This window comes from Halichoerus grypus, chromosome 3 (assembly GCF_964656455.1).
Source record: "Halichoerus grypus chromosome 3, mHalGry1.hap1.1, whole genome shotgun sequence".
NCBI classification, from domain to species: Eukaryota; Metazoa; Chordata; class Mammalia; order Carnivora; family Phocidae; genus Halichoerus; species Halichoerus grypus.
The window spans coordinates 3,678,415-3,690,969 of NC_135714.1; the positions used below are offsets into that span (position 1 = coordinate 3,678,415).

The 12,555-nt window shown below is 59.2% G+C and overlaps 1 protein-coding gene across 2 annotated transcripts in view; it reads right to left on the reverse strand.

The window, feature by feature from the left end:
• Positions 1–12,555, reverse strand: part of SORCS2 (sortilin related VPS10 domain containing receptor 2) — a 454,863-nt gene that overhangs the window by 58,608 nt on the left and 383,700 nt on the right. For both annotated transcript variants that reach the window (XM_078068347.1, XM_078068348.1), the window contains exons 5-6: positions 7,323–7,396; positions 2,861–2,925 (exon numbers count right to left, since the gene is read on the reverse strand). In XM_078068347.1, coding sequence (XP_077924473.1) covers positions 2,861–2,925; positions 7,323–7,396 — 139 coding nt within the window. The remainder of the gene's footprint in view (positions 1–2,860; positions 2,926–7,322; positions 7,397–12,555) is intronic.

Below are 12,555 nucleotides of genomic sequence, written 5' to 3' on the forward strand. Positions count from 1 at the left end.
GTGGACAGTGCCGAAGGGCCGCCTCGGGGCCAGAAGACCCACGCCCGCGTTCAGTGGCAGGATAACCTCGGTCCCACGTGCTCTGCTGTGAAATGGGTAATCACGCCACCTCCATGAGTTGGTGAGGACCGAGTGAGAGCGGCATGGAGGCCCACAGTCAGCACGGCCGTGCCTGTTCGCTCCTGAAGCCCGTCCGCTTCCCCGCTAAACGGCCGGGCCACTCCCTGCGGCCAGCACTGAATTTCTCCTGTCCTGGGCTCGCCTGCTGGGCAGGGGTGGGAAGACTCGCCCAGCCTGATTCAAAGTCAACAATCTGCTCACGAGCTCCTTCACCGGCTCACCCACTCACTCGCTCACTCATTCATTCACTCAGTCATTCACTCCCTCACTCACTCATTCACTCATTTATTCATTAGTTCACTCACTCACACACTCACTCATTCATTCACTCACGCATTCATTTTCTCACTCACTCTTTCACTCACTCGCTCACTCACTCACTCGCTCATTCACTCACTCATTCACTCATTTACTCATTCACTCGCTCACTCACTCACTCACTCGCTCGCTCACTCACTTATTCACTCACTCATTCACTTGCTCGCTCACTCATTCACTCGCTCGCTCTCTCACTCGCTCGCTCACTCACTTATTCACTCATTCACTCGCTCGCTCACTCACTCATTCACTCACTCGCTCACTCTCTCACTCACTCGCTCGCTCTCTCACTCGCTCGCTCACTCATTCACTCACTCATTCACTCGCTTGCTCACTCTCTCACTCACTCGCTCGCTCTCTCACTCGCTCGCTCACTCACTTATTCACTCACTCATTCACTCGCTCGCTCACTCTCTCACTCACTCGCTTGCTCTCTCACTCGCTCGCTCACTCACTCACAATGGCCCTGGCCTCAGGGGAGCTGGCATTTGGTCACGTGCTGGTTCATTCAGCAGCTCCCTGGGGACACAGAGGTGACTCGATCAGGCCCCACCCCAGCCCCACAGAGCTCCAGGTGCGGCGCGGTGTGCAGAGCTGTGACCGCAGCCCAGGCACTGAGAAGGTGGCTGGCAGGGAAGGTGGTCCAAGGACAACAAGAAACCCAAGATGGAGAGATGGGGTGAGTATTCCCAGTAGGGGGTGAGGGCCGGCAAAGTGAGCTTGGGGAGTGACCGCATAGTTCAGGCTGGCTAGGGTAGGCAGGGTAAGGGGTAGGTGAGTGACAACCGGCGGAGGGACCAGAAGGTCCGGATGCCATGCCACTGAGTTTGGCTGGACTGGATTCTAATGGGGTTCCCAGGCTGGGGTGGGGGCACCAGGTGTCGGGAAGCAGGGGGACACATGTGGTCTTTAGGGGAGGGGACACCACTCCAGTGGCACATCAGTTCTGGGGGGTCTGCAGCTGCTGAGCCAAGGGCTCCTCCGCCCCCCAAGGAGGGCAGGTCATGGAAAATCATCACTGTGTGAAAATGGCCCCCCCATCCACGGTGCCGACTTGTCCCTTCTCCTCGCTGGATGTGGGTGTACCCTGAGAGACAACCACCCCCGTTGTTGCTGCCTTGAGCCCTGTGGTGGGGATGGGGGTCAGTCCCCATAGCACCCTCAGCGAGGCCTGGGATGTTCTCGGATTTGTGGGTGGAGCATGGTGGGAGCTGGGGTCTACACCGGCCTATGACCCTATGAGTACGGGCAAGCCCGGAACTCCTCTGAGCTTTGTTCTGGTGAAGCAGAAGCAAGTGACCATAACACCTGCCTCACCTCCCCACAGGATAGCGGATCCTGAAAAGAGCTGAGGGCTTGGAAAAGGTTAAGGGACCCATAGCAGCTTCCCTCCACTACCAGCAAGCGCTCGCCCATGACGTCCCTGCACTGAGCACCATGTGTGCATTGACCCATTTCACAGATGAGGACACCGAGGAGCAGGGAGGAGAGGTGACTTCCCCAGGGTCGTGCAGCTGGCCCATGGCAGGCTGGGAGCCGACGCCAGTGATTCTGTTCTCAGCCGGGCCTCTCCGTGGCCTGGCCCTGAATCTGCCTTCCACGTAGTATGTCCTACCCAAGGAGCTCTACTGCTTGGCACTTGTCAAGTCCCACCATTTGTTAAATGTGCACCTACAGAGGTCTCACTGGAAGAGAAACCCAGCAGGAGGAGGCTTAACGGCCCCGGCAACTGTAGGGTTACGCGGTCAGAGAAGAGACAGCCCTGGGGTGGCCAGCTCCGTGCTCCTCCCCCCCTTGCTACTCGGTCCCGTGGCTTCTAGTGTGGACGGCACCTGTGCTGTCCCCAACCAGGCAAAGGGAAGGGCTGTGTCTTGTTCACCTGTGTCCCCAGCAGGGTCAGCACTGGGCCTGGTCCACAGGGGACTCAGCAAGCACTTATTGAATAACGGTCCTCTCGGCTCTGATGTCCTGGAAGACCCCATGGTTCTAGAATATTCCATAGTTCTAGGGCCAGTGCTCCTCCGTCAGGAGCACAGAGGATCTTTCTCATAGCATGCAAGGCCCCGGGCGCATTCTGGCCTGAAGCCAGCTGGGTTGGGGTGGCCAGGCCCCTGCCCCATTAAAGGGAAGCCATCAGAGGCCCCCACCTGGCCTCCGCACTCACTAGCAATGGAGGTGGGGGGCAGAGTGAGCAGGAAACACTCAATGCTCAGGGGCCAGAATAAGTCACCCTCTTAATGGACTTTTCCACTGGAGCAGAGCTCCTTGACTTCAGTTTATCCCCAGCTGGAAAACAAGCACATTTAAAGTTACACCACATCACAACATAGTGAGGTCGGCTGTGCGGGGCCAGCCGAGGAATGGAACAGGGGCATGTAAGGACACCAGGGGACACTGGGTGCATGCACCCCTCCCGGCTTACCTCCTCCGAGGTCCTGGGCTTCCATGTGGACCAAGTCAGGGTCAGCATCCACCCCAGACACAGCCCTGGAAGAGAGTGCATGGGGGTTGGCGCTGGGACCTGAGTCCCCAAGCCCCCTCCCAGTGCCTGCGTCAGCCCCCGAGCCCCAGGTAGCCACATGGCCTCCCGGGGCTGGGGCCGCTCGTACTGCATGGGTCTGAGGGCACAGTCCTCCCCACCTGCTCCTGGGGAGGTAGCCAGAACTCGAGGGTTCACTTGGTACTCTTCTTTTTATGATACTCTCTATAGAAGACCCTCCTTTACCAAAGACCTTCACATTCCTTGCATCTTTACTGTTGTTTTTGTTTTGTTTATGATCAAAATACTCTGAGGAGGTTAGGCAGGCCTTGGGAATATCACCCTAATCTTGCAAATTAGGAAACAGAGGCTCAGAGGAGCAAAACAACCCCCTAGCCCCACCCAGGGGTGCACAGCTCTAAGTGCAGAGCCGGGATTCACACCAGGCTCCCTCTCCTTCACCCCGCTGCTCCCTGCCCCGCGAGATGCCACAGCGCAGGCCCCTCCCTTGCCGACATGGGCCCAGGGCTCAGGCAGCGCCCGGAACTCAGCGGGGACTGTGGCCGCCCACGGAGCCTTCACCGAGACCCGAGAAGAACAGACGAAGGTGCATGCTAGGGTCGCAGCTCGTGGGCAGCATCCTCCCGGGGAGGCAGGGTCGGGGCCAACAGCTCAGGGCCCACCCCAGCACCCACCCAGCACAGCGTCCTGTGCCCACGAGTCAAGTGCACGCTCTCCAACTGAGAGAAACTTTAGGGGTGGGGCACCCCTGCAGTCCACCGATGCTCCAAACCCGAGGCACCAGCCACTCTGCCCCGAAGTAGTCTCTGCTTCAAGGTGAGGTTTGATTCAGGCTTTTGTGAACAGAACACCCGTGCGCTCCTAGGAACGAGGTCACCTGCCTGACCTTTTTCTCTCTTTTCTGAATAGAGACATTGTTCCCTTTACCAGGGGCACTGACGGGTCCTCAGCCGGCCAACGGGATTTTAGTGTGACCACCGGTCATCTGCAGGGTGCGGTCGTGACACCGGCTTGCTGTTCACTCCTTCACTCATTCCCTCCATCCTTCCCTGCTTCATTCATTCATTTCCTCCCTCATTTATTCACTGACTCCCTCCCTCACTCCTTTACTCCCCCCTAATTCATTCATTCCCTCCCTCATTCATTCCCTCCCTCATTTACTCATTAATTCATTGACTCCCTCCCTCACTCATTCATTAATTCCCTCCCTCTCACTCACTCATTCACTCCCTCACTCACTCATTTACTCACTCACCCACTCACCCCTGCATAGACGCACTTGCCTGCTCGGTCTGCACCTGCCCCCCACTGAGCAGTGCCCCCAGCCCCCTGATCCTCTGGCTCTCCCGCTGGAGCACCCCACGACTGAGCCCCAGCAGCCCACGCCAGGCCCTGGACCAGACAGGGGCCCAGTGGGTTGGGGTCCCTGCCCAGACCCCCTTGGTCATGGGTTTTGAAGACCATTCAAGGCTGTGTGTCCAGCCCCGCAGATACAGCCCGGCTCCCTGCAGGGAAGGACACGTGTTGACCCCTGCACCTTCTTGTTCGTTGGGGTCCCCAAAGATGGCCTGTGGGGAAGGTCCTTGGTCTACTGCTTAGAAATAGCAGACGTGTGAGATGACCCCTGGGCAGGCAGATCTCTGGAGAGCGCAGTGCTTTGGGGACACGGGGAGTCAGCTTTCAGGCCTGCTGGATGCCACCGGAAGCTCTGATAAACCCTCCAAGACTCTGCACCGACCCGGGCTTGGAGTGGGATGAGCTGTCTCCCCAGCCCACCTCCACAGCCTGCCACTCATCCCACACCTGGGCAGGTGCTGAGCTGAAGGCAGAGGGAGGCTGAGGCTTTGTGGGTCAGCTCGGGCCCGGGTGGAGAAGCAGACACGGGGGTGGCTGGAGAAAGCAGGCAAGCAGACCGCCCGGCCCAGCGTCCATTGGCTCGGCCCCAGCCCCAGGCAGAGGCAGCCCCCTGCTCATGGGCAGCATGACCTCGGACACGTGCCTGAGCCTCCCTGAGCCTCAGTCTCCCCCGCTGTCACGTGAGGGGAAGACAATCAGGGTCTGAGAAGACGACACATGCAGACCCCCAGGCCTGGTAGATGGTCAATGTCCACAACATGGCAGCTCCCGGGGGGTGGGGGGAGCTGTTATGGTTTTGCTCCAGGCCCGCTGAGACACCACAGGGAGGGCAGCTAGCAAGTGCCCCTGGTGGGCCCAGAACGCAGCCGACCTCCTGCCCCCGGGCTGCCCCTCCCGGGGGCCCCCAAGATCTCGCTAAGGAGCTCGCCTGCTGTTTAGCCTCCCAAAGCATGAAGGGGTCCGAGCCTCAGACAGAACGCGGGCTTTGGCCACTCCTGCTGTCAGTTCAAGGACAAAGAGTGCCTCAGAAACGCTGTCAAAACAGCGTTATTCACTGCTTCCAAGAAGGCGACCCATGGCTGCCTGTCACCGCATTCCAGGACAGGCTCCCGGGCCCCAGGGGCCAAGTGTCTGGCCTGATTATCTCTCACGCGTAACAACTCAGGGCAATTTGAGCAACTTGGGGGAGAAATCATTTGATTTGCCCGAGATACTAAAATGCTGGAATTAGTGCCAGTTTACCTCACACTGTCTGCGGGCAGGTTTGCCTCTCCGGCCCGAGGGATCTCCGGAGCACCCAGCCCGGCCTGGGACCCGGGGCACCGCAGTGCTCGGCCACTCCGCCAATTTCTCGGGCCCGCTGTCCGGAAATCCCACCTCTGCGCCCCTCCCCACCTCCTGGGGGCCCTGGGGGCCGACAGCTGGCATCAGTGACAAGGCCAGTGACCACTCGGGTTTCCAAGGCAGGAAGCCGGCCCTCCCCCACCCGCGGAAGGCACACAGGCCAGCAGCTGGTATCCAGGCTTAGCGACCCGGGCTTCCCTCCAGCCTCGGGGCCATAAGCCCGGAAAGGAGCTCCCTGTGTGGTTAGCGACACACAGCGCAAGGGAGGGAAAGGAGAACTATTGCCACGGTGCTTCTCTGCGGGGGGACAGGACTGTGGCCCACTGAGAAGGCCTGTCTGCAGTCTGTTGTACAAATGAGCTAAGAAGGGGAAAGGCTAGGAGGGTGTGTGCACGAGTGCAAGAAAGAGCCATTTGGTGGGAAGAACACACGTGTAAGCCACGTCTCTCCAAGGGCAGTTTAGGCAGAAGAAGGCACCATGGTCATGGCTGGTGGACGGCAAACGTGGGCCCTGAGCCAGCGGTTCTCCCAGCTTCCGCCCCCTCCACTGCCCGCGAGCACCGTGGGCGAGTACTCACACCCCACGGGCCCCACAAGTACTCACCCCCCACGGGCCCCTCAAGTACTCACCCCCCACGGGCCCCACAAGTACTCACCCCCCACGGGCCCCTCAAGTACTCACCCCCACGGGCCCCACAAGTACTCACCCCCCACGGGCCCCACAAGTACTCACCCCCCACGGGCCCCTCAAGTACTCACCCCCCACGGGCCCCTCAAGTACTCACCCCCCACGGGCCCCTCAAGTACTCATCCCCCACCAGCTCCACTCAGCCCGCTGACGTTTCTGGAGCACCAGAGTTTCCTCACTGGTGCAATGAGGCTAGAACACTGCTCAGAGGGATCACTGAGTGGCTCCCAAGAGATAACACAAGTGTGGGAGGGGAGCCCAGGCACTGGATAGGGCAGGAGAGCGGGGCCAAGGCAGGCAGGGGTGAGGAAGCCACGGGACATGGGAGGGGGACAGCTAGTCGGGGGCTGAGTTAGGACCTGGGGCAGGAGTGGCGAGGAAGGGGAGGTGGGGAGGAGGAAGGGGGAGGGGTAAGAAGGTGTGGAGGAGAGAGGGAGGGCAGGTGTGGAGGAGAGAAGGAGGGGAGGTGAGGAGGGGAGACAGGGGTAGCGAGGAGGGGGAGGCAGGGGTGGCGAGGATGGAGTGGGAGGGGTGGTGAAGAGGGAGAGGCAGGGGAGGCGAGGACGGAGCGGGAGGGGTGGTGAGGAGGGGGAGGCAGGGGAGGCGAGGAGGGGGAGGCAGGGGAGGCAGGGGAGGTGGGGAGGGGAGACGGGTGGTGGGCCTACTGTGTGCTGGGCACTGTGCCAGCCTGATGTACTGGCACCTGTTCGTTCTGTGGAGGAAGCGGGGGCTCAGAGAGGGGCCAGCGCCCGTGTCAGGCGCACAGCTGGTTCACGGGTGCACACGTGACCTGAGGGACAGCAAGCCTCGACTCTCCACCACTTCCTCCAGTCTCAGCAGAGCGGAAAGAGCACTCTGGAGGTCCCCCTGGGGTGAGGAGGTCCATGGCTGGGGTCAGAGGCAGGAGAAGGTGGGAGCCCTGAGCTGGGGGCTGTGGGGAGGAGAGGGGAGCCCCAGCCCTCAGGGCTGGGGGTCCCCAGTGGGGGGGGCTCTCACCAGAACATGTGGTCTTTGGTCACTCGCTCCTGCAGAAGTGTCCACTTCTTCCCCAGGTCCGATGATACGTAGAGCTTCAGGGCAGAGAGAAGAGAGACAGAAGTCATGCTTTGAGGATGAGCCTCTTCTGAGTCAGGGGTGATCTCCCCTGGATGACGAATATGCCCCAGGCAAGCCCCGCACTCAACCTCCGAGAGGCCGAGAGGCCGAGGGTCAGGCGTAGGGGTTCCAAAAAGAGTCATTCTGGCCCCCAGGCCAGCTGGTAGGAACCGAGAGACACCGGCTGGGCAGACCCCCGAGAGGAGATGCCCCGAGCCCCACTGTCCAGGAGGGACTTGACGACACGCTGCTGGGGGGGGGCAGGGATGGGGGTGTGGGAGGCTGGAGGCCGGGTGTGTGTTGAGAAGGAGGGCGCAGGGTCTGCAAAGGGCAGGCAGTGTGAAAGCACATCCACGCAGGAACAGCAGAGCCCTCGGTGCCTGGGGTCTGCGGTCACGGCAAGAGCACGGGGCCTCTGCTCACAAGGGCCCTGTGCTTGGGTTTAACGCTCTGTGGCCACCAACTTGAACTTCCTAATATATGTGTCTTTGAATCTGAGTTTTGTAAGTGAAACCCGATGAAACAATAAGCTTATTGGCGGGCGGTGGGGTTGGGGGGCTCAGAGCCTGGGGTCCTGCAAGGTCCTTCCTCCCACCACCTCCTGGGATAGACTCTGAGGAGGCCTGGGCCTGGGCTGGGGAGGGTCAGGGTCAGCCCCCTGCGGGCTGAGTCCAGAGGCGGGGCCGTGGGAGCCTGGGAGGGTCTGCACTCGCTGCACCAGTGTCCCCGGGCACAGGGCTGTGTGATGTTAAATAGCTCATAAAAAGCGCCATGACAGCCTGCCCCCCACCCCTCCCTGTGGGCGCCCACCTTGGTGGGGAAGAAAGGCACAGCTTAGGGGACACAGTCAGGGGTACTGGGACACTGTCCCCTGGTGACAGGTGAGAGCTACACTTGCAGAGGGCATAGCATAATGCAGAGACTTGCCCAGTCACTGTGTTGCACACTGGAGACTAAGGTAACATTGTGTGTCACTCCAGCAATAAAAGAAGCCCACCAGGCCAGGTTGAGAGAGACTGCAGGAGGAAGGCTTGTCCTGACTCTCAAACATTCCTCATATCGCACTGGACCCTGCAGAGCACACATCTGGCCCAGCCGAGCCTGCCAGGCTGCACGTGGCTGGTAAGATGAGGCACTTGTGGGGGCGGGGGTCCTGGAACACAGGAGCCCTGTCTGTCCCTCCCACCCCTCTCCCACCAGCTCTGTCCCGAGTCAGCCTGGGGGCGAGAACGAACGCTGTCCCCCACCTCCCCCCAAGCTGGGATGTGGGCAGGTCTACAATCGAGGTCCCCAGCATCTTTCATTTGTGATTTTGCCAAGTTTTCTTGGCCAGCCTCCCGTGTCAGAGGGTGGGGTTTATGGGAACGCTGAAGCACCCACTCCACTCCTGAGAGCAGGGTGGGCCATGAGGGTGTTAAGGGATCTCTGCACCCATGAAGCAGGATGCACGCAGGAATCCTACACGTCCCACATGGAGCAGAGACCCGAGCGTTCCATTGCAGAGGCAGGGCTGGGCGGGGACACTCCGCTGTCACTCCCGGGCTGAGAGGCCAGCTATGCTTGGGGGCAGAGGAGACCTGGTTCCCCTGAGCCCTGGCTTACAGTTGCTGTGCCTGCCTCAGTTTCCCCAGCTATAAGATGGTATGTTTTGCAGGGATGAGTCTGTGACTTGAGAGATCATGGGGTCCCATAGCCCTGGCTCCCAAGAGACTCTATAGTACACAGTTGTGTGACTTCCCAGAGCTTCCTAAACCTCAGTCCCCCACTTTCCTAAAACGGGGATCCAGAGCCCGGCCCTACTGGGATGTGTGCGCTGATCCCATGCACTGCAAAGCGGTTGGACTAATTATGTGCCCCACGAATCCTGTCGGCATCATGTAGGGATGTCATCATCAACCCCCGGCAGCTGCTGAGAGCTGACTGCGTGGGCGCGGGCCAAGCATGTCCCCTCTCAGACCATCTCATGACATCTCTGTGAATCAGATGCTTTTATCAACCTGTTTTGCAGATCGAGAATGGCAGCTAAGAGCAGCTGAGTGATTTGCCCGGGGTTGTTCGCTGGCAGAGGCCAGCTTTGGATTCTCTGTGATTTGAATGCCCCTTCCTGTACTCCTCTGCACTCAAGACGTGTCTAGAATAAGTCAGTTAAGCAGAGCAATTTCACGGCCAGACCTCAGGATGAAGGAAGGCCAACGCCAGCCACTGGACCTCAGTGTCTCCATCTGTGAAGTGGGTCTAATAACCATGACAACAGTCACCGGATTGGAGCCCACATCTGCTGGCCTTCATCTGACCCAGCCTGTCCCCATCAGGGCCCCAAGTAATGGAGAGCAAGTGAGGTCACAGTGTCATTCCTGCTGTTGTTCACGAAGGAAGGGTTTGTGGAATCTCAGAAGGGAAACTGGGGCTCCTCAAGCGTCAGCCCTGTGCCGTCCTGGCCTTCAGTGTGGGCAGAGGTACCCCCATCCCGGAAGCCCACCCCAGCCCTGCCTAGTGCCAGTCACCCACCAGCTCCCAAGGCCAGGACCCCGGGCCTGTCCTCACCACCCCAATGCCACACCCAGTAAGTCACAGGCTCCCAATGTGCTAACGTCCTCCACCTAACCCATAGCTACTGCACCCCTCTCCACCCTGTTGAGCCACCCGTGTCTCTGTGGCTTCCTGCACCCCTCCTCTGGGCCTCCTGCCTGCAGTCCTCAGCCCTCCCACCCAGCCCTTGCTCCATGAGACAGCCACCGGGATCTTTCTGGGACACACACCTGACCACGTCACTCTCCTGCCACTTTCCAGGGGATGCCATAAGCCCTTCCTTGGGATAAAGCCCACACTCCTATCATGGGCACTCAGGGTGCCTGGGCCGCCCGGCCCATATATCCCCCCCATACCTCCCATGTCCCTGTCACGCCCGGGTCTGGGCTCCTGTGTGACAGTGTTGCTAATGTGTCTCATGGGGTCCTCTGAGCATCTGCACCTGCCATTCGATCTCGCTGGAATGCCCTTCCTTGTCTTCATTCAGTGTTCAAGACTCCGTCTGAAGTCACCTCTTGGTCAAGGTTTGGCCAAGGTCAATGCTCAGAGGCCCTGGTATTGCAGAGCCAGGCTCAGAACCCAGTCCACTGGGTCGAGAAGCCTGTGTCAGGGCTCAAGGCCCAGGAGATAACTGGGCTACAGTGCTATCCCTTTGCTGTACGCCCCACTCTGGCCTGGAGGAGGGGTGCCCTAGGATATGCCCCCTAGTGCTGTCACCCACCTGGCACCGGGAGCCCTGGCGCTTCTGCTCCTCATCTCCAGGACCCTCCTGCGCTCCTCAGCCCACTTCCACCTCCATCTGGGGCCTCGTCCTTGCTACCTGGCTTCTAGTAGACGTCCTACCTCTGAGGCCACAGGTTCAAGTCCCACATTCTGGATTCTTCCACCACCCTTGGTAGACTCTCTTCGTGGCTCCTTCTTCCCCACAGCTGTAGAAAGAAGACCTGGTGCATCCCACCTCAGTGAGCTATCCTCATCCTAACCACAGCATCCTAACTACAGCATCCTAACCACAGCATCCTAACCACGGCATCCTAACCACGGTGTCCTAACCATGGCGTCCTAACCACATCATCCTAACCATGGCGTCCTAACCACATCATCCTAACCATGGCGTCCTAACCACTGTGTCCCATGAGAAGACGCTCCACCTCAGGACGGCTGTCCCTGCCGGACACTCAACCACAGACCCTGGAGAGAGTCGTGCTGCATGGCTGTGACTCCGGAGTTTGTGAGCCCGTGGTAACAGTGAGCGTTGTCCCTGTTCTTAACAAACGTGGGGGTTTCCTGTGTTAAGCCACCATGCCCTGCTGTCAGCAGCACAAAGAGAATGCCCAAGACCATGAGATTTTGCTCCACAAGGAAGCTGAGCATCTGTCAGCATCGTGGGTGTCAGGGCCACCAGAACAAAGCACCGTGGATGGTGCTTAAGGCCTAAGCCTTATTCTCTCCCCGTCCTGGTGCCTGGGAGTCTGAGACCACAGTATGGCAGGTTCGTTCCCTCTGAGGCTGCCCTCTTTGGGGTGTAGACAGCCATGCTCTCCCCGTGTCTTCATGTGGTCATCCCTCTGTGTGTGTCTGTATCCCGATCTCCTCCTCTTGTAAGGACATCTGTCCTAATGGACCAGGTCCCATCCAGATGAACCATTTTAACTTAAATACCCCTTTAAAAGCCCCATCTCCAAATACGGTTACATCCGAGGTGCTGGGGGGGTGGTGAGGACTTCCACATACAGCTTTTGGGGGAGACACAACACAGCCCATGCCAGAAGCCCACCTCCTACCACCTCCACCTCTGGTGTCCTCCCTCCCTCCCTACCACAGGCCCAGGTCCGCTGCCTGCATCTCTGGGAGCTTCTCCTGACCCCCCAGCCTCACACTTGCTGAGAGAACTCCCACCCCCTGAACCCCAGAGCTGTTTGCTTAGTTTCTTCCCCGTCTTGGTGGTTTTGTTTCCTGCTCCTCTGCAAAAGTTTGTGCAGCTCACCTCTCCCCCAGCCTAGCCCCGGACTGATCGCCGCTGGGTGTGCCGAACGGATGGACAAATCTGATGCTAGGGCAGGGGCTGGCAAACTTTTCTGGAAAGGGCCAGACAGTAAATATCTCTGGCTTTGTAGGCTATGCAGTGTCTGTTCTGACTACTCATCTCTGCCCCTGGAACAAGCAAGCCGCCAGAGACAACATGGAAACGAATGGGCTTGCCTATGTGCCGGTGAGGCTTTATCTACAAAACGGGTGCCAGGCCATGTCTGCTGGGTGCACGATATGAAATTATCACTTTAATATTTAAAAGGGGCTTTTTGGAAAGTTTTCATCCCCTGCAACGTAAGATTCAGGAGCACGAGGAACTCATCCATCTTACTAAGCACGTGGAGTCATGCCTGGCACGTACGCAGTAGGTGCTCAATAAATAGCTGTGGCTCGAGCAGCTGGTGGCACTGAATCTCTGGAAGGGCCTCAGTGGGAGAGCCTAGCAGCAGGTATGGCTGTTCATGGAGCCAGGTACTGAGCTAAGAGCTTGTCAAAGGCTGCTCACTTATTCCACACGCACGTGCATGCACCATAAGATGGGCCGTTGCCCCTTTACTGATGAAAGAATGGGAGC